The sequence below is a fragment of the Triturus cristatus genome, chromosome 7 (genome assembly GCF_964204655.1).
Source record: "Triturus cristatus chromosome 7, aTriCri1.1, whole genome shotgun sequence".
NCBI lineage: Eukaryota > Metazoa > Chordata > Amphibia > Caudata > Salamandridae > Triturus > Triturus cristatus.
Window position 1 is genome coordinate 1,866,562,253 of NC_140590.1, and position 25,686 is coordinate 1,866,587,938.

Below are 25,686 nucleotides of genomic sequence, written 5' to 3' on the forward strand. Positions count from 1 at the left end.
CCTTGGCAGCCGCAAGTCTCATGTGGAGTGAAGATTGGCAATGGTGCAGACCAGCAAGGTCTGATGGACTTACCCAGCGAGGGTAAGTGAGGGCAGGCCCAGAGCAACCAGGCGAGCCCTTGGAATCGATGTGGAAGTCTTCAGGTGAGTTACTAGCCAACGGGCAAGCAACCGCGAAGACGCCTTTGCAGGAAAAGTTTAACAACAGCCCACGGTCACTCGGGACGGGGTAGGCCGCTGAAATTCGGTACTAGACCTGCTAGGGACTTGGACAACCAGTGGACCAAAGCACAACTTCGTTGGACGTAGTTTAGGGCTTGCACTCGAAATCAGTGCACGGTTCCCTGGTATTGCTGTTCCTCGTCACTCGTGGGGTCCAGATGCCACAGCTTCGCTGGGGACTCAAAATGGCCGTCGAGAGGTCAGGAAATCTGCTTCAGGGGACGCAGGGACTTCGGGCTCCGGCGGGAGCGGTAAAGTTTGCAACCGTTGTTGAAGAGTTTTGGTGCCTGCCAAGCAGGGGAGTCACTCCTTGACTCCAAGGGAGATTCTTCAGTCTTCCAGAGGTAGTGGAACGTCGAAGGGCCAGGATTCTTCTTAGTTGAGCGTCGTCCAGGTGTAATCTAAGTTGCATTGGCAAGCTTTGGTATCTTATAGTGAAAAGATGGGAGGGACTAGCTCTATGACCACTCCTCTAGGAGGGTCAGGGTAGTGGGTGGTTACACCCACTTCCCTTTGTCCAGTTTCGCGCCAGAGCTGGGGCAGGTAGCCCCTGAACCGGTTTGAGCTGGCATATGCACAGAGGAGCCTACTGCTCCCCCAGTGCAGGACTTCAAAGCACTCTAGGAGTGCACCCACCCAGCTCCAATACACTAAATCCTGTCTGGGAGGTGGTGACACCTCCCTGTGACAGGAAACCCTTTGTTGAGCTCCCTCCACTGCGAGTTTCGGTCAGCAGCAGGAGGGCAGCCCGGTGTCTGTGCTGGTGGCATCCATTTTGTGATGCCAGGGCTCTAGAAGATTTCTACCGTGTAGTACAGTGGGTACATGTCGTCCCCTCTAGAAGGGTGGGATCCTACTCCCACACCAGTTACTGGTGTGGGGGTAGGATTCCAAGTTGTTTGACACCAAACACGACATGTTTTGATGCAGTCATTCCAAAGTTAGCATTTACTGCGAGGTTATAATGCACTTGAGAGTATATGGTTTAACCGCATCCACAAACAGCAGTAGAGAATAGACTCTGCTAGCTGCAGAGGGGTCCTGCTCAGGCAGAAGCACCCCCTCACATAGTAAACCAAGCACCCTGCCCTCAGGATTGTTAGGGCCTGCTAGAGGAGTGACTGATAGGTTTATGTGTGTGTGTATGGTGAGATATAGGAACCTATACCTCAGTGAGGAGTGCTAACACTACCTCACACAGGCTGCAGTAGCAGGCCTGTGGTGTCAGATTGTGAATGCTTCCCAGGGGTGGCATAATACATGCTGCAGCCCCTGGTAGGCCTGTGAAGTACCAATGCCCTAGGTACCTAAGGTACCATATACTAGGGGCTCATAAGGTACCACAGTATCCAATCACTAGTGCATCTAATATGCACACCAATCATTTAAGGGAGTAAGCAGATAGGCTGGGGTCCTGGATAGCAGGATCCCAGCCAGACTAGTCAAAAACCATTCAAACACCAGGAAAAAAGTGGGGGCAACCATATAGTCAGATTCCACCTTCCTACAGCTCCTCCACAGGTTTCCCTTCCATGTGGGTGTGTCTCCCGGAAATCGCAGAATGAAAATTCCCTGGCTGGCCACCTCTGAAAGAAAATTCACAATCATATGTATACTGGATCCCACGGGATCCACCTGTTGTTCACCACACCAACAAACTCATCTACTCCAACCCAATTCGTAACTTATGTGCGTAGCGGGAGCTCAAGATTGCGACAGAAAATACATTGCTTCCTGCGAAATTCCCGGCACCTGCCAGCATGTCCGAAAAGTCACCAGGCCACGAGGGACAATTGACCCTACATCACCAGCAGATGTGGATATCCCGAAATTTCTGGGAATGAGATGAGATGTACCGGAGGGGCACAAGTCAAGGTTAACGTCACCGGAAACCATGACTGCGCCTTCCAATACGGAGTGATCAAGATTAGCTCTGCCCCCTGTCGGCGGACACTCTCTGAATCATGGCGAACAGGGGAAAGGCATAAAGCGTGACCGTCGTCCAAGGCTGTAGAAATGTATCCGAGTTGAGCGCCTGCAGATCCGATCGCCAACTATAAAACTGATGTAATTGCGTGTTCAATCTGGATGCAAAAAGGTCTATTGTGCATTGCCCCCACTTCGCATTCAGTTGTTGAAACACCCTCTGGTGCAGCCTCCAATCGCTGGAATCCCAGAGAAACTGGGAGTTCCAATCTGCCACAACATTGGAGCTACTTGGAATGTATTCTGCCATCACTGAGATATGATGTTGAAGGCAATAATGCAAAAAATCCTTGGCTATCTCTGCCAACAGATGAGAACTTGTGCCCCCAAGCGATTGATGTATCGTACTGCTGAGACATTGTCCATCCACAGAAAGATACAACAACTCTTTCTGTGGGTATAGAGTTCGAATTGCAAACTAGCCCGCTAGGAGTTCCAGACAATTTATATGCAACTGTAATTCCTCCGGGGACCATCTGCCCCCCGTCTCCACTGACCCATACTGGGCTCCCCACCCCCAGCGACTAGCATCTGACTCTATCACTACCTCTGGAATCAATGCGAAAATGGCATTGCCATTCTAGGCATCCATGTGCTCCAGCCACCAGGATATCTCCGTCCTGGCTTCTGTCAATATGAGAATCTGCTCTGAATAACTCAAACCCTTGCGCAAATGCATGCTCTTTGATCGTTGCAGAGCCCGATAATGCAGAGGGCCCGGGAAGATCACCTGAATCGAAGAGGCCAAAAGACCTACCAGCCAGAATCCTCAAGGATCTAATTGGAGAGGCAAGCGCTCTCCTCAACTCCTTCTTGATCGAGATCCTCTTCTTCAGAGGGAGCAACAGTTATGTCAACACGGAGTCCACCTGGAAGCCCAGGAACTCCATAGACTGTGAGGGGATCATGATCGACTTATCCGTGTTGATGGCGAAACCCCGATCCTGAAGGAGCTGTACCGTCCAAGATAAGTGGAGCAGCACTGTCTCCATGTTTTGTGCCATGATCAGAACATCTTCTAGATAAATGATCAGCCAACCTCCTCTTCTTGAAGGTATTGTACAACCGGTGTGAGCAGCTAGGTGAAACACCAAGGGGCGTAGGAGAGGCCGAAGGGCATGGCAATGAATTAGAACCATCAATGTTGCCATTGAAACTGTAGGAACCTTCGATGAGGTGGGAAGATAGGTACCTCCAAATATGTGTTCTTGAAGTCGAGACGCACCATCCCACCCGTCCTTTTCTAACAACAGATCCCTCAACAGGTGTATGCCCTCCATTTTGAAATGGCGATACACAATCCAAGAATTGAATTCCCTGAGATTTAACAGATGGCGGAATCCCTGTTCCTTCTTTGGCACCAGAAAAATTGTACTGAAAAAGCTGTGCGGGTGGGGGACTGATTCTATAATCGCTCCTTTGTCCAACAAGGATGTTATCTCATCGTCTATGAAAGAGCTCACTGATAGGGAAAAAAATGAGCAAGGTTCGGTCTTCGATTTTGGCTTGGGGTGGAGTAGAACTCAAGACGGAAACCCTGCACGGTCTGAAGTACCCATGGGTCCTGCGTTAAAGCCTCACAATTTTGAAGAAACAAACCAATTCTTTCTCCCACAAACACCTCCACCGGCCTGAACAATTCTTACCTGCATAGGAGGTGTCACCAGCATTGTTGTTACCTCCTCTATAGCCACTTCGATTCTGCTTGCCTCTCCCACCTCTGTTGCGGGTGGGGTAAAAGATTGAGCGGGGGGCTCTCTCGCGTCCTCTATTCTCAACCCCTATGGAGGCCTGGTAATATCCTCGGCTGGTCAGTTGACACCCGGAAATCTCCGGCCCTTACAAAAAGGCCACTATGAAAGGCTTTCTTTTTTTTCTTTTTTTTTTTTGGGGAAACCTTTATTACAAAGTTCAAGAGATCTACAAGTATGGGCCTACAACCTTCAGGCCGGCCGCTAGTAGACAGTGAGACCATGAAACACAAGCAGCAAGCAGTAAAAAGTCCCACAGATCAAAAATATCATTTGCGGCCACATTGCCCAAACATCCCAAATGGCGGTTTCATTTTAAATGAGAAACTAAAAACAAAACCACAAGGCGGCAAAAGTCTAGGCAACAGTATGTGCTCCCCTCGGGAGGGCTCTACCAACCTACAAGAATAGGAGGGGGGGAAGGGCAGGGGCAGAGACAAAGTGGTCACGATAACACAGAGTCAAGAGAATGTGCAGACTAGGGAGACAGGGCCGCCGCCAAGTCGGGCGTCCGTGGCGGGGTACAGATCCCGCCGCGATAGGAGTTCCAGGGGCCCCACACCTTTACCCATTTCCCAGGCTTACCTCTCGCCACATACACAACCTTTTCTCGGAACATACACCAATCCATATTTTCCTTCCATACCGAAATCGTGGGTGACCTCTGGGAGCCCCACAATTGTGCTATGTCACGCTTGGCCACCATATATCCCAATGTCACCCACCACGTTTGCGTCACCGTGTAATCAGTCGGCTCCCACACATTCAACAGACACCTCCTAGCCTCGGGGAACAGCGCAACATGCGTGAACGCTTGCAACACCGCATGCACACCACGCCAGAATCGAGTCACCTCCGGACATTCCCACAAAATGTGGAAGAAGGTCCCTAACATGCCACACCCACGCTTACACATCCCATCCACCGCATATCCCATACGCATCAGGCCCGGTCCCGTAACGTAAACCCTGAGGAGTATTTTGAGCTGGACGAAACGAAGGCGGGCTGGTATGGCCACCTCTTTCGGGGAGGCCACCGCAGATACCCAATCCTCGTCGTCCAGCTCCAATCCATCAGCGACCCATGCCTCACGGAGGGCGGCCAGCAGTCCCGAGCGATCGTTAATGAGCTTTTTATAGATCAATGAGATAGTGCCATCCGGAACATGCCCGTCAAGCACTCTATCTTCCAAGGGGGAGCACTCCGGGATGGACGCGACCTCCGGGAACACGGAAGACAACGCGTGGCGAACCTGTACATACCGGAAGTACTCCCTGTCATGCAACTGGTATTCCGCTTTCAGCACATCAAATGTTTTAAATCACCCCTTCGTCCTAAGATCGCCCACCCTGCTGATGCCAATCGTGTCCCACTTCTCGAAGCCCTTCGTCGTCCACAAACAACCCAGTCGCTCAGAAGCATACAATGGCGTCGCCCGGGTCAACCGATCCTTCCACCCCATCATCGAGTTTGCCGCATGCCACACCCGTACCGCGACCCGTGTCGGACCCGTCAAACGTGCGTCGAGCGATCTAGAGTAGAGCGCACGATTGTAGTCGCCACCCGGCAACAACAATTTGTCCATTTCAAAAGCCGGATTAAGGGCGGGCCCATAAAGCCCGTGGTTTATCGCAGCCAGCTGGGAGGCCCAGTAATAACGTTTGATGTCGGGGAGGGCGACCCCCCCATCGTACCACGGGAGCGTCAGCTTCGCGAGGGCGATCCGTGGCATGAAAGGCTTTCTTGATTAAAGTCTGGGCCTTATCTAGGGCCAACATGGTGGCAACATATTTCCCTAGATCCTTGACGAACTTGTTGACAAACAAGAGGCCGTTGGCCAACGAGCCTGCCACCCTAGAGGCCATCTCTGCCAATTGAGGGTCAATTCTCATCAAGAAAGATTTCCTGTGCTCTCTGGACAGCGCACAGTTGGTGTTTCCTAGATAACATAATGCTCTCTGAGCCCATTCTAGTATCTCTGTTGTATTCAGGTTGGAGTTTGAATCCTTTGCCCTAACTGCTAAGTCTAAGATCTTGGTGAGAGGTCCTGACACGTCTAGTAGCTTATCTTGGCATCCCTTCCATTCCCTATCGAGCCCTTTCTTTGGGTCCTTAGCAAATGTTTTCAGGAAGGTAGCCCTATTAGGGTCTAACTCTGGGGTGTCAGTTACTTTACCCAATAAATACTCTGATCTCAATGTGATGCTTACCTCGCACTCGAACCCCTGCCTCATATTCTCCTGCACATGATGTGCGACCTCCGTGCAGGGCACCCATTCTCTGGACCTTGGATGAATGATGTTCTTAGGGTCAAAAAGGAGGTTTTTATTGGAGGTTTCTGTCCCCACATAATGTGTTTTGCGCTTGCGTTTTGTAGCACGGTGTCTCTGGGGCCTTGTCTGAGTCTGACGTGTCTGGTGATGAAGGAGGAGACTCTTTCACCTTCCTTGGGTTGGAAATGGAAGAATTACCGCGTGAACCTGAAGGATAGCTTCCATACCCATGGTCCTTAAGGGCCGATGATGCCACCTGCAACAATACCTCTGCCGAGGAACTGTGGGAAGATCTCTCACAAGCAAAGCCCTGCTTACCCAACTGTGCATTCGTAACAGCGGATTCCCCCTCTAGGGGCTCCCAGCACGCGCTTTGTTTAGTGAAGGGCTGTAATGCCCTGCTCAACGCCCTGTTGACAGAATTTTGCCCATGCGAGTCCAGGGCCTCCACAAGTTGCCTCCTCCATCTGGTGCTCGTGAGGCACCTCTTCGCATTCTGCGTACTCATCATACCCATCATTATATTCATCCAGCTCCTCTGCGAAGTACGGCGTCTGGCTAGTGGAGGTGTGGAGGAGCGTCAGGGGGAGAGGGCCATGGGGTGCTTCACAGTGGGACCATCACAGGCCTAGAGCCTCAAGTGAGCAGGTCTTCTTTATTAATGGCTAACACTTGCCTGCATTCACGTCTACTTTGTGTGGAAGGCGCCACCCCAAAACTCTCCAAGGGCCGAGCCCCTCTCCTTTTTTGCGCCCCGTCGGGCGTTCCAGGGATCGAGGAGATATATATATTCTTGCCTGCCCTAGCGCGAGGAGCCAATGGGAGAATGAGTTGGCAGTGCCAGTGGGCTGCCTCCTCGTGTGCACACGCACCAAGCGTCTGTCCCGCTCCGACTCCGCGGAATGGAGCCTTTAATGTTGCGCGATTCTGGGCGCAGCGCTGCAAACACACTACACTACAGTATGTTTCCAATGCGCTAAAGCTTGAAATCAATATGCTATAAATACAAGAATGTGTACTCATCTCGCTGCTGCAGCAGCACAGAAAGAGGACAGACTTTGGTGAAATAACCTTATATACCCAGTAGGGTGCATGTTGATTGGTGGAGAGACGGGAAGCTATGCCTGATGGGTTATGTAGTTCAAAGTTTTATTGGCTGCTGTAATGTTCAGTAAAGAAAGAGAAGCATAATCAGAAGCCTCCGTTTCCTGACACAGAATTCAGTGGCCTCTTCATCTGTCCGCCCCTCAATCTGTCCGCCCCTCACTACTCCAAAACATACAGCCGTACTATAGCATGGTGTGTGTATGTATGTGTGTGCGCGCACACACGTGTGCAGTATATTTGTTTATGTCGGTCCAGCTTTCAGTAAGGAATAAAGTCAATGTTTTCTACTCATTCTAAACGATTGACAGTATGTATACAACTAAACGATAATACTTTGTGGTTCTTTTCATATTATGTTTCCATTGTTTATTTCCTTCACAATTGTAAGCTGAACTTTTAAGCTAAGCTCTGCTTTCCATTTTTTTAAATGTGCGCATAAATATTTTATACAGCTGTATCTGTTCTGGGTGTATCTACTCTAGAGGCTTCTGGTAATCTGACACGTCTTTTGTGTGTAGATAGCCCCTTATTATCAGCTGTGTCTGTTCTGCATGTATCTACTCTAGAGGCTTCTGGTAATCTGACACGTTGTGTGTGTGTGTGGATAGCCCCTTATTATCAGCTGTGTGTTCTGGATATATCTACTCTAGAGGCTTCTGGTAATCTGACACGTCTTGTGTGTGTGGATAGCCCCTTATTATCAGCTGTGTCTGTTCTGCATGTATCTACTCTAGAGGCTTCTGGTAATCTGACACGTCGTGTGTGTGTGGATAGCCCCTTATTATCAGCTGTGTCTTTTCTGGATGTATCTACTCTAGAGGCTTCTGGTAATCTGACACGTCGTGTGTGTGTGTAGATAGCCCCTTATTATCAGCTGTGTCTGTTCTGGATATATCTACTCTAGAGGCTTCTGGTAATCTGACACGTCGTGTGTGTGTGGATAGCCCCTTATTATCAGCTGTGTCTTTTCTGGATGTATCTACTCTAGAGGCTTCTGGTAATCTGACACGTCGTGTGTGTGTGGATAGCCCCTTATTATCAGCTGTGTCTGTTCTGGATGTATCTACTCTAGAGGCTTCTGGTAATCTGACACGTCGTGTGTGTGTGTGTGTGGATAGCCCCTTATTATCAGCTGTGTCCGTTCTGGATGTATCTACTCTAGAGGCTTCTGGTAATCTGACACGTCGTGTGTGTGTGTGTGGATAGCCCCTTATTATCAGCTGTGTCTGTTCTGGATGTATCTACTCTAGAGGCTTCTGGTAATCTGACACGTTGTGTGTGTGTGTGGATAGCCCCTTATTATCAGCTGTGTCTGTTCTGGATGTATCTACTCTAGAGGCTTCTGGTAATCTGACACGTCGTGTGTGTGTGGATAGCCCCTTATTATCAGCTGTGTGTTCTGGATATATCTACTCTAGAGGCTTCTGGTAATCTGACACGTCTTGTGTGTGTGGATAGCCCCTTATTATCAGCTGTGTGTTCTGGATATATCTACTCTAGAGGCTTCTGGTAATCTGACACGTCTTGTGTGTGTGGATAGCCCCTTATTATCAGCTGTGTCTGTTCTGGATGTATCTACTCTAGAGGCTTCTGGTAATCTCACACGTCGTGTGTGTGTGGATAGCCCCTTATTATCAGCTGTGTCTGTTCTGGATGTATCTACTCTAGAGGCTTCTGGTAATCTGACACGTCGTGTGTGTGTGGATAGCCCCTTATTATCAGCTGTGTCTTTTCTGGATATATCTACTCTAGAGGCTTCTGGTAATCTGACACGTCTTGTGTGTGTGGATAGCCCCTTATTATCAGCTGTGTCTGTTCTGGATGTATCTACTCTAGAGGCTTCTGGTAATCTCACACGTCGTGTGTGTGTGGATAGCCCCTTATTATCAGCTGTGTGTTCTGGATATATCTACTCTAGAGGCTTCTGGTAATCTGACACGTCGTGTGTGTGTGGACAGCCCCTTATTATCAGCTGTGTCTGTTCTGGATGTATCTAGTCTAGAGGCTTCTGGTAATCTGACACGTCTTGTGTGTGTGGATAGCCCCTTATCAGCTGTGTCTGTTCTGGATGTATCTAGTCTAGAGGCTTCTGGTAATCTGAGACGTCTTGTGGGTGGATAGCCCCTTATTATCAGCTGTGTCTGTTCTGGATGTATCTACTCTAGAGGCTTCTGGTAATCTGACACGTCGTGTGTGTGTGGATAGCCCCTTATTATCAGCTGTCTCTGTTCTGGATGTATCTACTCTAGAGGCTTCTGGTAATCTGACACGTCGTGTGTGTGTGGATAGCCCCTTATTATCAGCTGTGTCTGTTCTGGATGTATCTACTCTAGAGGCTTCTGGTAATCTGACACGTCGTGTGTGTGTGTAGATAGCCCCTTATTATCAGCTGTGTCTGGTCTGGATGTATCTACTCTAGAGGCTTCTGGTAATCTGACACGTCGTGTGTGTGTGGATAGCCCCTTATTATCAGCTGTGTCTGTTCTGGATGTATCTACTCTAGAGGCTTCTGGTAATCTGACACGCCGTGTGTGTGGATAGCCCCTTATTATCAGCTGTGTCTGTTCTGGATGTATCTACTCTAGAGGCTTCTGGTAATCTGACACGTTGTGTGTGTGTAGATAGCCGCTTATTATCAGCTGTGTCTGTTCTGGATAGATCTACTCTAGAGGCTTCTGGTAATCTGACACGTCGTGTGTGTGTGGATAGCCCCTTATTATCAGCTGTGTCTGTTCTGGATGTATCTACTCTAGAGGCTTCTGGTAATCTGACACGTCGTGTGTGTGTGTGTGTGGATAGCTTTTATTATCAGCTGTGTCTGTTCTGGATATATCTACTCTAGAGGCTTCTGGTAATCTGACACGTCTTGTGTGTGTGTGGATAGCCCCTTATTATCAGCTGTGTCTGTTCTGGATATATCTACTCTAGAGGCTTCTGGTAATCTGACACGTCGTGTGTGTGTGTAGATAGCCCCTTATTATCAGCTGTGTGTTCTGGATAGATCTACTCTAGAGGCTTCTGGTAATCTGACACGTCGTGTGTGTGTGGATAGCCCCTTATTATCAGCTGTGTCTGTTCTGGATGTATCTACTCTAGAGGCTTCTGGTAATCTGACACGTCGTGTGTATGTGGATAGCCCCTTATTATCAGCTGTGTCTGTTCTGGATGTATCTACTCTAGAGGCTTCTGGTAATCTGACACGTCGTGTGTGTGTGGATAGCCCCTTATTATCAGCTGTGTCTGTTCTGGATGTATCTACTCTAGAGGCTTCTGGTAATCTGACACGTTGTGTGTGTGTGGATAGCCCCTTATTATCAGCTGTGTCTGTTCTGGATATATCTACTCTAGAGGCTTCTGGTAATCTGACACGTCGTGTGTGTGGATAGCCCCTTATTATCAGCTGTGTCTGTTCTGGATGTATCTACTCTAGAGGCTTCTGGTAATCTGACACGTCGTGTGTGTGTGTAGATAGCCCCTTATTATCAGCTGTGTGTTCTGGATATATCTACTCTAGAGGCTTCTGGTAATCTGACACGTCGTGTGTGTGTGGATAGCCCCTTATTATCAGCTGTGTCTGTTCTGGATGTATCTACTCTAGAGGCTTCTGGTAATCTGACACGTCGTGTGTGTGTGTAGATAGCCCCTTATTATCAGCTGTGTGTTCTGGATATATCTACTCTAGAGGCTTCTGGTAATCTGACACGTCGTGTGTGTGTGGATAGCCCCTTATTATCAGCTGTGTCTGTTCTGGATGTATCTACTCTAGAGGCTTCTGGTAATCTGACACGTCGTGTGTGTGTGGATAGCCCCTTATTATCAGCTGTGTCTGTTCTGGATGTATCTACTCTAGAGGCTTCTGGTAATCTGACACGTCGTGTGTGTGTAGATAGCCCCTTATTATCAGCTGTGTCTGTTCTGGATATATCTACTCTAGAGGCTTCTGGTAATCTGACACGCCGTGTGTGTGGATAGCCCCTTATTATCAGCTGTGTCTGTTCTGGATATATCTACTCTAGAGGCTTCTGGTAATCTGACACGTCGTGTGTGTGTGGATAGCCCCTTATTATCAGCTGTATCTGTTCTGGATATATCTACTCTAGAGGCTTCTGGTAATCTGACACGTCGTGTGTGTGTGGATAGCCCCTTATTATCAGATGTGTCTGTTCTGGATATATCTACTCTAGAGGCTTCTGGTAATCTGACACGTCTTGTGTGTGTAGATAGCCACTTCCTTACAGAACCACGCATATTTACTTACCTATCTAGAAGCTTTCCGTGTGATAAATACCTCATTGGACCTCTTTCGGGCATATATTGACCAGGTGATAATCTGGGTCTCCAGTCAGATCGCTGCTGTCCAAGCATGACACATCAAAGGTAAGTTATGAGGAGACAGGAAGAGAAGAACCCGGCGAAGCGCCCCCTGGTGGTGCCTCCCACAGGGCAGGATGGTTGCTGTCATCGGATCTTTTATCTGCAAACACTTGTCGCACTTACAAAAGCGTTGTGAGCCCACAATTCAAAACGTCTATTTTCAGTGTGAATATGTTGAGCACATTTTCAAGTTTACTCATCAATACGGAATAGATCGATTTGCTTCTTGGCACCTCCCTGATGGCCAGTCTTGAAGCACCCGACAGAGCGCAAGAGGGTTCATTCCCTTCCTATGGCAGATTGTTCTACCAAAGGTGCCCGCTCGGGCACATCAAGAACCCCTTCGCCCACAGCAGAAGCGCTGAGAGAGGGATCTAGCGCCCATGGGTGCCAGTTCTATGTCTGCCTATGGAAAAGTAGACCTATGGTTTTTATGTTCAAATCGTGTCACAGGTGAGTGCAACTGGGAATATGCATGAGCCACGGACTCGCACAATTCGTGTTTTTCATGAAAGTCAAAAGGCTTGCCATTTAAGGCAGCCAATAATTCATTCTGTCTGCACCCGTGAAACCCCAGGAAATAAGTATATTTCACATGAAGCTCAGCTGGTTGCTTTAGAAAGGAGTGCGCTTGTGTTTGGACAAATCACAGGAACACACTTTAAAAGTACTTTTTTCAACAGATCTTGGTTCATCCACACCAACCACTATAAGGTATGGCAGACATGCTTTGCTTGATCTCCAACCTGACATGCCTGCAGCTTGTAAGCACGCCATGACCGCCCTGTCGTTAAGTAAATGTACAGGGTGTAGCTTTGAACCCATGATCCACATTCCAACAACAAGCATGGGTCACTCCCTGAAAGCAGCTCTACTCAATTGTAGATCCCTCCGCAAGCACGCCCTCGAAATATTTCATCTACTCGAGGATCAAAATCTTAACATTCTATTCTTGACGGAGACCTGGTTAGATGAATATTCAGACCCTGACATTATCCAGGCCATGCCCCATGGCTACTCCCTCTCTAGATTGGACAGGAAAGACTGAAGGGGGGGAGGCATAGCCATAGCCACGAAAGCCCCTCTAGTCTGCTCCTTAGCTCCTATACAGATCGATCACAGTGAAGCTGGATCCTTCACAATTAACACCGGCCCCAACCACTCCGTATCGGGCATCCTGATTTATCGCCCACCTGGCAGAATGTATGACTTTACTTCCACTTTAATGGAAGCCATTACTCACTTAGCACTTAGAAAGTCCAGACTTCTAGTGCTAGGTGATCTCAATGCTCATTTTGAAGATCCACTAGACAATGCTGCCTTTGAGATTCAAACGGAGCTTCTTTCGGTTCAACTTGAAATGAAAAACAAGGAACCGTCTCATCAATTAGGTCACCTACTGGATCCTATCTTTGGGAACTGGCAGGGAGTTCACACCTTAGAGTCTATACCCATACCTTGGTCGGATCACTACATTATCCCGATCACGATTCAACTGGACAGAACTGAGCATTTCCAACACCAATCTCTGCGGTATAAACGCAGAAAATGGAAGAGCTTCTCTATAGAATCTTTTATTAAAATTACTCAGGAGGAGGGCCCTCCGAAAGGGGAAGACTGTGAAGCAGCTAACAATAATCTAAATAATATCGTAATCAAGGCCCTCGATATCACTGCCCCCAGTCGTATCATGACTAATGCCAGGAGACTAAAAAAAGCTGCTCCCTGGTTTAGCCAAGAACTGCAGACCATGAAAACAACCTGCAAAAAACTTGAGAGAGCTTGGCGCCAGAATTTCTGCACAGAAACTAAAATAAAGTATAAAAACTCTCAAAGAGTGTACTACAAATCTGTACGTTTGGCTAAGGCAGAGCACTATCATTCCCGTATCATGGAAGCAGGCAATTCCTCGAAGGAATTATTTCAGATTCTAAAGAAATATCTGTAGTAGATACTAACTCCTCCATTCAAAATGATTCTGTGGAATCATGTAATGAAGTTGCACAGTACTTCTCAGGTAAAATCAATAAAATATATACAAGCTTCGCCAATCATGTAGAGTCGGCTTCTGACTTCACAGAAAATGACAGTCTTATTAAGACTCTAAAGTGCCTCAAATCTTTTGAAGTTCCCTCGTACGAAGTCCTGTCTAAACTGTGTAACAAAATCAAATCGGGCTCTCCCCGAGACCCGGCGCCTCCGAAAATTTTAGCTGAAGCCTTCCCTGCTCTAGAACCTCATTATAGACATCTACTTCAGATCTCATTCTCCACAGCTTGCCTGCCGGCGGACTGGAAACAGGCAGTTGTACTACCAATCAAGAAAAAGCCGAATGTCAGCCAAGACATTATGGACAACCTTCGGCCAATTTCCCTGCTACCTTACTTAGCTAAGCTAGCCGAGAAAATTGCCAACATCCAACTCATGGAACATCTTGAAGAACACGATGTTTTCCATAAATCCCAGTCGAGTTTCAGATCCAACTTCTCAATGGAAACGGCTCTCCTCAGGGCCACTGAAACCCTACGCAAGGGAGCAGACGAGGGCAAGACCATGGCCCTCATCATGCTCGACCTCAGTGCCGCGTTTGACACTGTAGCACACTCCATCTTGCTACAGTGTCTAAACAAAGCTGGAGTAACCAACAGGGCATTGGGATGGCTGAAAGCCTTTCTGATCGATAGAAGCTTCCAAGTCCAAAGAGGGACTTCCCTCTCAGACAGTGTGCGGCTTCAACAGGGGGTGCCTCAGGGCTCGGCCCTGAGTCCCACCCTGTTTAATCTATACATGGCCCCCCTGGCAGAGGTGGTGCAATCGTTCGGCGTGGAGCTTGTCTCTTACGCCGACGATACGCAACTTCTAATATCTTTGACGCAAGCCCCATCCACGGAAGCCGTTAACTTTAACAACTGTATGAGCAGGCTGGCATCTTGGATGACAGAGCACTGTCTAAAACTGAACGGAACCAAAACAGAGGTCATCATCATTGGAGGTAATGAGACCAATTGGACTAAAGAATGGTGGCCCACCTGTTTGGGTCCTTTGCCCCCTCCCAGCCGGGAGGCGAAGAATTTAGGAGTCTGGGTTGACAATAAGCTATCTTTTGATAGCCATATAAAGAGAACTGTAGGCAAGTGCTTCGGAGTGATGAAGACTCTCAACCGTACCCTTGACTTGCTGCCTCTCAACTCCAGACGGACTATGACGCAGGCACTAATAACATCCCGGATTGATTACGGGAATGTTTTACTCTTAGGCACTTCAGAGAAAAATATAAAGAAATTACAGGTCATACAAAATTCGGCAGCACGCCTAGTATTAAGACTGCCCCGCAGAGCCCCTTCACGACCCTCTCTGGCAACTCTCCATTGGCTGCCTGTCAAGAAGAGGATCATTTTTAAAGCTCTGCTATGGTGTCACAAGATCCTCCATAACAAGGCACCTGCCTATATGTCGGATCTGGCTTCGCCATATGAACCCAACAGAACCCTTAGATCCAAAGGTACAGGTCTGCTCAGAATTGCCCGTCCTAAAAAGGCCAGAATGGGAGGCAGATCCTTCCGCATAGTGGCAGCGAAGCACTGGAACCTCCTGCCCATGGACATCAGGTTAGAGGTGAATGAGACCTCTTTTAGGAAGAAATTGAAAACTTGCCTCTTTAATCCGTGATAGGTTCTCTTTTTCCACATAACTCACTCTCTCCACAGCGCGGGGACACGCCGGGAGGCGTCACCAGGCGCTTTTACAAGCTCCTTTAAACTAAACTTAAACTAAACAACACACATTTCAGCCCCACCATTAGCCGCAAAGGAGACGTGAAGATAGGAGGGGCCGGGCCCCCCCACCTCCCTGGATTACTCCTGTTTGGTGAACAGTAGAGCTCCAGCGGGCTCCAATATACTCGCCTGGCCCCAGATGGTTTGGTGGAAATAAGACCCCCTCGTGTATGCACCGGTATAAATGAGAAACCTCCCACAGTAAAGGGTCTGTGATGAGGAAAGGCTCGGGGGCTGGACCGGTCCGCGAGCCCGCGCCTCTCTGGCTCAGATATGTGTGTGAGGAGACTGCTGGCCAGTGAGAGGGTGGCTGTCTGCAGATGTGTCAACGGCAATCCATCGTGACACCAGATTTGAGCGTTTTGGGAAAACTGAAAAACTAAGCAAGAGAAATGTGCTCCACAAGACCTTCCTCGAACTAATACAACAGAGCTGCTTGTCTCATCAATTTGAAAACCAAGAACTTGTAAATAAGCAAGTAAGATCTCGCTACGACGCAGGTGTGGTCCAAACCTGGCTTGCGATGCAGTGTTTTTGGTGTTTTGTGCTATTGCCCTTTTTTGGAATGAAGTGCCTGGCTTTTATAACTTTATTTCAATTTCAGGACAGAGAACTGCTAAAACGAAAATCACTTTTATGTAATTGCTTAATACACTAAAGTAACGGCTCTTTGAACTGCAAGCAGGATACGAAGTGCGTGTGGGAAGGGCACCAGTAAATGCTGCGCTTCTGTAAACACCTGGAGGAAGGCAGAGGGTCTGCCCCGCAGCACAGTGTGCTGCAGGGCAGAGGGATGGTCTGAGGTTGCCCTGTGACTATCCCGGAGTTGTATCAGAGAGACTAGATCTGAATAAGCCACTGGCTGAGCGGCGCTGCAAGGAGCCGGGACACTGATGAAGTGCAGGAGATATCGGTGGTTGTCTATTTAATATTAAAAATAATATTTCATTGTATTTTATCAGTATGTTATAAATGGCAATGTTTGTAGTAAGTATATACAAGTAATTATTTAAAAAAAAATTGAAATAAAACGGTTACAAGAAATATAAGGAGCCTATGTTTGCAGGAGTCTGTGGTTTCTCCTACACTTCATACTTCGTGATTTGTGGGTTAGACTTGGGGCGGTACCTTTGGTTTGGGGCCGGTGGTCACCATTAGGGGCCACATCATGGATGCACTCAGGTGCAGGAGCCCGTCCAACCACAAGGCAGGAGCACCTACCACACGTGTAATGTGGAGGAAAACCTCCTTTCTCTTTGAGTAATATTCTCATATTGTAAGATTCTACCATTCGTTACACAACATTGTCTCCATTTTGGGGTACTGGAGTGAAGTTTAAGAGTAAGGCATTGACAAGTATTGTTACAATATCTCCTCCAAGGTGCCAGCGACATTCCAGGACGTCACTGCCTGTTTCACCGACGACGAGAGGAGGCTCTTGCAGCGCTGGCAGAAGGAGCTGTACCAGAATGTGATGACGGAGATCCAGCAAGCCTTGCACTCGCTGGGTAATGGCACCAAACTTCATTCATCGCAACTTTGTTTTTCTCTGGATTCGATTCTAAATACTGTTTTTTAAATTAGACCATTCTCTTTGTATTTTTCTATCATACAAACCTTTTGTATACAAGTGCGCAAGATGTAAGTAAATCATAAAAGAAATTGAAATTGAATCCTAGATTACACTTTGTGGAGGTGTAACCCTTCCTGAGGTGCAAGAACATACACTGTACCTAGAGTGTAGAATAGTTATCAACTCTGACGCCTAAAAATGATGGAGGCGAGCGATGTGTGTGTGTGAAGCATCGACTATAGGTCCGTCACATGATGGAGGTGAGCGATGTGTCTGAAGCATCGACTATAGGTCCGTCACATGATGGAGGTGAGCGATGTGTGTGAAGCATCGACTATAGGTCCGTCACATGATGGAGGTGAGCGATGTGTGTAAAGCATCGACTATAGGTCCGTCACATGATGGAGGTGAGCGATGTGTGTGAAGCATCGACTATAGGTCCGTCACATGATGGAGGCGAGCGATGTGTGTGAAGCTTCGACTATAGGTCCGTCACATGATGGAGGCGAGCGATGTATGTGAAGCATCGACTGTAGGTCCGTCACATGATGGAGGCGAGCGATGTTTGTGAAGCATTGACTATAGGTCCGTCACATGATGCAACTGAATGATGTATATGAAGCATCGACTATAGGTCCATCACATGATGGAGGTGACCGATGTGTGTGACGCATCGACTATAGGTCCGTCACATGATGGAGGCGAGCGATGTGTGTGAAGCATCGACTGTAGGTCCATCACATGGTGGAGGCGAGCGAAGTGTGTGAAGCATCGACTATAGGTCCACCACATGATGGAGGTGAGCTATGTGTGTGAAGCTTCGACTATAGGTCCATCACATGATGGAGGCGAGTGATGTGTGTGAAGCATTGACTATAGGTCCGTCACATGATGCAACTGAATGATGTATGTGAAGCATCGACTGTAGGTCCATCACATGATGGAGGTGACCGATGTGTGCGAAGCATCGACTATAGGTCCACCACATGATGGAGGTGAGCTATGTGTGTGAAGCTTCGACTATAGGTCCATCACATGATGGACGCGAGTGATGTGTGTGAAGCATTGACTATAGGTCCGTCACATGATGCAACTGAATGATGTATGTGAAGCATCGACTGTAGGTCCATCACATGATGGAGGTGACCGATGTGTGCGAAGCATTGACTATAGGTCCATCACATGATGGAGGTGAGCGATGTGTGTGAAGCTTCGACTATAGGTCCATCACATGATGGAGGTGAGCGATGTGTGTGAAGCTTCGACTATAGGTCCATCACATGATGGAGGTGAGCGATGTGTGTGAAGCATCGACTGTAGGTCCATCACATGATTGAAGTGAGCAATGTGTGTGAAGCATCGACTATAGGTCCATCACATGAGGGAGGTGAGCGATGTGTGTGAAGTTTCGACTATAGGTCCGTCACATGATGGAGGTGAGCGATGTGTGATGCAGTAACTGTGGCACTAGTGTAAGAGGAGGCCTGTGATGTGTGACGCAGTAACTGGCACTAGTGTAAGATTGACGTGAGTGATGTGTGATACAGTAACTATGGTATGGTGTATGACGTAGGTGAGTAATGTGCGACTCAGTAACTATGGTGTATGATTAGTGAGGGATGTGTGACGTAGTATCTGTGGCACTAGTGTAGGAGGAGGTCCGTGATGTGTGACACATTAACTGACACTAGTGTAAGAGGAGGTCTGTTATGTGTGATGCAGCAACTGACACTAGTGTAAGACGGAGGTGAGTGATGTGCACCTTAGTAACTATTGCACTGGTGTATGATGGGGTGAGGGATGTATGAAGCAGTATCTGTGGCATTAGTGTAAGAGGAGGTCTGTGATGTGTGATGCAGTAACTGTGGCACTAGTGTATGAAGGAGGTGAGTGATGTGCGACTCAGAAACTATGCACTGGTGTATGATGGAGGTGAGGGATGTGTGAGACAGTATCTGTGGCACTAGTGTGTGTTTGAAGCAGTAATTATAGGGACTCTGTAATGGAGGTGCGTGATGTGTGATGCAGTAACTATGGCACTGGTGTAAGACTGAGGTCAGTTATGTGTGACGCAGTAACTGGCACTGGTGTAAGACTGAGGTGAGTTATGTGTGACGCAGTAACTTGCACTAGTGTAAGACAGAGGTAAGTGATGTGTGACTCAGTAACTATGGCACTGGTGTATGATGGAGGTGAGGGATGTGTGACAGTATCTGTGACACTAGTGTAAGAGGGGGTCTGATGTGTGATGCAGCAACTGGCACTAGTGTAAGATGGAGGTGAGTGATTTGTGATGCAGTAAGTATGGGGGCTCTATGATGGAGATGTGTGATGTGTGTTGCAGTAACTATGGCACTGGTGTATAACAGGTGCATGATGTATGACGCAGTAACTGGCATTCGTGTAAGATGGAGGTGAGTGATGTGTGATACAATAACTGTGGCACTGGTGTATGACGGAGGTGAGTGATGTGTGTCACAGTAACTGTGACAATAGTGTATGACGGAGGTGAGTGATGTGTGACACAGTAACTGTGGCACTAGTGTATGACGCAGGTGAGTGATGTGTGACGCGGTAACTGGCACTAGTGTAAGACGGAGGTGAGTGATGTGTGACACAGTAACTGTGACAATAGTGTATGACAGAGGTGAGTGATGTGTGACGCAGTAACTATGGCACTGGTGTATGATGGAGGTGAGAGATGTGTGACGCAGTATCTGTGGCGCTAGTGTAAGAGGAGGTCTGTGATGCAGTAACTATAGCACTGGTGCATGACAAAGGTGCGTGATGTGGGATGCAGTTACTGGCACTAGTCAAGATGGAGGTGAGTGATGTGTGACGCATTAACTGTGGCATTGGTGTATGATGGAGGTGAGTGATGTGTGACACAGTATCTGTGGCACTAGTGTATGACGGTGAGTGATGTGTGACACCTTAACTATGGCACTAGTGTATGACAGAGGTGAGTGACGTGTGATACGGTAACTGGTACTAGCGTATAATGTAGGTGTGTGTTGTCGTGACTGTGGCACTGGTGTATGATGGAGGTGAGTGATGTGTGACACAGTATCTGTGGCACTAGTGTTTGACGGAGGTGAGTGATGTGTGACAGTATATGTGGCACTAGTGTATGACGGAGGTGAGTGATGTGTGATACAGTAACTGTGGCACTAGTGTATGACGGAGGTGAGTGATGTGTGACACAGTATCTGTGGCACTAGTGTTTGACGGAGGTGAGTGATGTGTGATACAGTAACTGTGGCACTAGTGTATGACGGAGGTGAGTGATGTGTGACACAGTATCTGTGGCACTAGTGTTTGACGGAGGTGAGTGATGTGTGATACAGTAACTGTGGCACTAGTGTATGACGGAGGTGAGTGATGTGTGATACAGTAACTGTGGCACTAGTGTATGACGGAGGTGAATGATGTGTGACACAGTATCTGTGGCACTAGTGAATGACGGAGGTGAGTGATGTGTGACACGGTACCTGTGGCACTAGTGAATGACGGAGGTGAGTGATGTGTGACACGGTACCTGTGGCACTAGTGTATGACGGAGGTGAATGATGTGTGACACAGTATCTGTGGCACTAGTGAATGACGGAGGTGAGTGATGTGTGATACGGTAACTGTGGCACTAGTGAATGACGGAGGTGAGTGATGTGTGATACAGTAACTGTGGCACTAGTGTATGACGGAGGTGAGTGATGTGTGATACAGTAACTGTGTTGATGAGAGAGATCGGCCGGTAGTCCGAGCAGGACTGGGACGGAGGCTGCGTCTTAGGGAGAACTACCATCGTGGCCGTGTCCGTCTCCGGAGGGAACGAGCCCCCTTCTATCACTTCAGCGTAGAGGCCCAAAAGCTGTGGAGGGAGGGTCTCACGATAGTGGGCATAGTACTCCTGTGGGAAGCCGTCCGGACCCGGTGTTTTCCCAGGAGCCAGGTGACAGATGGCGTTGTCTATTTCTTGTAGGGTCTCGGGCGAGTCGAGGGTCTCCGTAGCCTCCCGCCCCAAGCACTGCAACTCCGCTCCACCGGACCCCAGCAGCTCCCCAAGGGGGACCCCGGGCTCTCTAGCACGGTACAGCGTGGAGTAATAATCAGCAAAGGATTGGGCCACCGCCACAGAGCCTGTGCAGATCTCACCCGAGGGGCCCGCGATCGCCGGAATAATCCTACTGGACCGGGGGTACGTGGCCAACCGGTGAAGAAGAGCACCGTTCTTATCTCCCCAACCATATACCCGTGCGACCGAAGAGCGCCATAAAGTTTTTGCCGCTTCCAGGGAGTGCAAACTAATTTCGTCCCGAAGGAAGGCCAGTCGCCGCGCCCGCCCGGCGTCCCCCAGGGCCTCCGGGTCGCGCTCGAGCTCCAGGGCCTGTGCCTTGCACTCCGTAATTCGCTGGAGATGCTTCCGGCGCTGTTGCTGCACCAGACCCCTGGCCGCTCCCCTGACAGTCGCTTTCCCAGCCTCCCAGAGGACGGCCGCGGAGGAGACCGAACCCACGTTATGGTGATAGTAATTAGAGATCTCGGTGCCAACCGACCTCCGGAAGGCCTCATCCTGGAGGAACCAAGCATTCAGGCGCCACACAGGGCGGGCGGAGAAGGGAGGCGGGCCGATGGCCAGAAGCAGCGGAGAATGGTCCGAGAGGCCCCTGGGAAGAATGCGGACGTCCTGGTCCATGGTGCGCCGCCGAGGTGTGGGTGTACTGGCGGGCCCGTGGGTGCCAGACCCTTCAGACATCGCACAAACCCTGAGCCTCGGCCCAGCCCGATAGGAGCTTCGACCGGGCAGCCCTGGCAAGGGAGACCGGGCCCGTCGCATCCGCACTGGGCATATATACCGCATTGAAGTCCCCCCCCAAGACAAGCGCGCCCGCCGGGAGCGTGGGAAGCAGGCGTGCCGCGTGTGAGAGGACGGGCTGCAGCTGGGACGGGGCCGCATACAAGGAGACAAAGGTCAGGGGACGCCCCTCAAGGGCCCCAGAAACCGCAACGGCCATGCCCTGGGAGTCGGAGTGAACCTGGGCAAGAACGAAGGGAAAAGTCCGCCGAAGGAGGATAGCCACTCCCCGGGAACCCCGCACGAAGCCGGAGTGCCACACCCTGTCGTACCCATAGCGAGCGAGAAAGGGACAGTTGTTGCCAAGAAGGTGGGTCTCTTGTAAAAGAAGGACATCAATTCCCAGATGCTGCGCGTATTTGAGGACCGCCATGCGCTTGAAGCGGTCTAAAAGACCATTAACGTTCCAAGACAAAATCTGCATAGCGGCCTTGGGTAGGTTAGTATCAGCCATCACCCCAGAGCGGAGCGTCTAGTGTAAGCAGAGGAGGGACTCCCCGGGAGCACAAGCCCAGCAGGGCGGCCGGGGGGGGACGCAGGCGCAGGGTCACCCCCAGGGGAGAGATCCCGGGAAGGCAGGCCAGCGGGAAGGGCAGGAATGCGATGATGCCATGAAACAAAAACACGGAGAAGGATCTCCCCAACCAACAAAATCCTCCATAGGAGAAAGAAACAACCCCAAACCACCCCAACCCCCCACCCCCCACCCTATACTTCGAGAACGGAAGCATCTGTCGCCCTAACTACAAAGAACAACAACCAAGCTAAAACGCTCGGGCTTGAGCACCTAGTGGACCCCCAAGTATCCGGATGGTGACCAAATCCCCCGCCCTGGCCGAGAGCTATCATTAAAATGGAGCACAGAAGTCCAAGTCCCAACAATGGCAGCCCGGTAAACCATCCCCAGTCCCCCGACAATCAACTAAACCACCTGCAGCAAGAGTGAATCAAATAACTGGACTGCAAGAAAGGTCCGAGGTGTCCACTGGTTCAGCGGGTGGGGCCACAGAGCCCGACCGCCCCGGGGATCCAGCCCGACGGTCCGCAGCAACAGGGCTGGAAGGGGCGACCGAAGAGGCAGGGGAGGCCCCAGAGGCCCGACGCGGCCGTCCCATGGAGCGGGTGACCACCACCTCATCCTTCGCTCGGCCCCGGGGTACGGTGCGCCTCCGACGGCGAGTCCTGGACGGCCTAGATGTAGTCGGTCTCCTACGGCCACCCGGCGATGAGTCCCCACCAGGGCGACGCAGCGGATGTTCCTCCGTCAGCCAGGTCCATGCGGCCCGGGGCGTCTCAAAGAAGATGGCCTTGTCCTGAAAGATGACCCGAAGGCGGGCCGGGAACTGTAACTGATATTGGAGACCCAGGGATCGCATCCTCGTTTTCACCTCCGCATAGGATCGCCGCTGCTCCTGTACCTCCCGAGTGTAATCCGGAAAGATCACGATTTTATGGCTTTGAAAGTGGAGAGAGTCGGCGCGCCTGGCCTCACGGAGAATGGCATCCCTGTCCCTGAAGTTGAGGATCTTAAGAATGAAGGGGCGGGGGGGTGCACCCGGAGGCCTCGGGGCCAGGGAGCGATGGGCCCTCTCAATAACAAACCAGGCCGAGAGACTGTCCGCCGGCATCCATGACCGGAACCAGCCCTCCAAGAAGTCATCGGCCCGGCTCGACTCGGCCCCCTCCGGAAATCCCACCAGTCGGAGGTTGCTACGACGCGCCCGGTTTTCCGCATCCTCGGCTCGGCGGTGGAGCTCCTTAGAGTGGGTGGTGAGCTCTCGAACCTGATCCTGCAGTTGCCGGATATCGTCCTCCGCTGTCGAGATTCGTGATTCGGCCTCTGAAATGCGGGCGGTAGCGTTGCGCAGATCCTGGCGGAGAAGGGCGACGTCCACCTTGACCTCACCCACCATGCCCTCCAGGGAGGAACGGGACGCATGGATGGCCTGCAGGATGGCCGCCAGATCCGTGGCCGGGGCCGGGCCCCTTCCCCGAGGACGTAAATTGGTCAATTTTGGTTTGGGTGGCCGCCGGCACCGGCTTGGAGGCCCTGTCCTTGCCCATGATGGCCTCAGGCAGTCCGTGGGGGGCACCCGCGCCCACCGGCGGGCTCCGCGGAGGATCCCAGCAAGTCCAGGGGGGCCGAGGGCCAGAGCGGCAGGAGGGGGAACGGGAGATAGAGCGTCCACTCACCCGGGCGGCCGGCCAGTCCAGGCCCCGCAGGTCGCCCCCCTGGGCACTGCCCGAAATGACAGCCGAGCCCCGGGCAGGGACCGCCGCCGCTCCGCAGCTCGTCGGGGCCAAAGCGTCACACCACCACCGCACTCCGTCCACAGCCGATGCGATCGCTGCTCCGCACCCCCTCACTCCGCACCAACGAGTCAGCACTGCAAGGCGGGCCCACGGGCCCCGCGGGGGGAGGATGGAGGGAGGATAGGTGAGGGAGCCGGGACCCCCGACCGCCGATCGCGGCCCGACACTCAGGGACGGCCCCAGGCTCCACGACGCCGCCACACAGAACCAGATGTGCGATCCAGGGGGGGCCGCAACCAGCGGGGGGGTTGGAGGAGGGGGATGCAGCCAGGAATCGCCGACTCCCACCCTGGAGCCACCACAGAGGCCCCCACACTGCCTACACCGGCGTCGCCGTCCACACCGATGTCACCACAGTCACCGGCCCCCACCTGGCGTCAGGCCACCCCACAGAGGCAGTGCCATGCCCCAACCGGCAAGAGGAATACGGAAAATGTCAGCCGGCCTCGAGGGGGGGGGGGGTGTTGGAAAGGCTGCTGCCCCCGACGGCCCGGGGCCCGGAGACCTCGTGGGCGCCGCGGGCTCCCGTAGCCCTCACCGCCGGACCTCGCACCAGGCGCTCCGCGTTGCGTCCCGGGTCCGCTGCAATCCCGGCTGGCGGCGCCCGGGGTGGACCGGAGCTCGGCAAAGTTTGCCCCCAGGCTGCGGGGCTGCTCCGCTGCAAAGTACACCCCTCAGCTCCCGGCCAGGGCGTCTGAGAGCGGATCGGCTACGAATAGAAGGGGCCGGGCGCTCGGAGCCGCTCTGTTAAGCGGCCATGTTGGTCCAGCGCCCCCTGGTGATCCTCTCTAAGAGAGCTTTACTGCCATCCCTTGACCTCTTCGAAAAGTGTAAACCAATCAGTCTGATCTCTTAAGAACAATGCGTTTTGGGGCACCTTTACCCCATTCAGTGAAAAAGACATCAATAAGATTCTTCCGAGCATTAATCCTTCTATCCACTTCAGTGACCGGTTGCCCCCGGCCATCTTCAAAGAAATTAAGAATGTACTCATCCCCACCTGGACACGGATTGTAAACGCCTCTCTATCACAAGGCACAATCCCAGAGTGCCTAAAATCAGCTCAGGTGTCACCTATTCTAAAAAAGCCGAATGCAGATAAAACTGACCTCAAATATTTCCGCCCTATCTCCAATATCCCTACACTAGCCAAACTACTGGAAAAATGCGTACAATCCCAACTTTGTGCTCACATAGAGAATTTCAAACTACTAGACCAGCATGAATCCGGCTTTCGGAAGGGGCATAGTACCGAATCGGCTCTCACGCATTTTATGGATGACATTTTAAAAATGTTTGATCAAAATGACTCCTGCCTCCTAATCCTCCTTGACCTCTCCTCTGCATTCGACACGGTTAATCACGACAACCTCCTATCCATTCTGAAGAGCAGGATGGGTTTCTCGGGTATGGTGATACAATAGTTCTCCTCCTTCCTACACCACAGATCACAAAGAGT

The 25,686-nt window shown here is 50.6% G+C and overlaps 1 protein-coding gene across 3 annotated transcripts in view; it reads left to right on the top strand.

Moving 5' to 3' along the window:
- LOC146813537 (uncharacterized) overlaps positions 1–25,686 on the top strand; it is a 469,352-nt gene that overhangs the window by 89,253 nt on the left and 354,413 nt on the right. For all 3 annotated transcript variants that reach the window (XM_085620297.1, XM_085620296.1, XM_085620298.1), the window contains exon 3: positions 16,871–16,997. In XM_085620297.1, the coding sequence (XP_085476423.1) occupies positions 16,871–16,997 (127 nt within the window). The remainder of the gene's footprint in view (positions 1–16,870; positions 16,998–25,686) is intronic.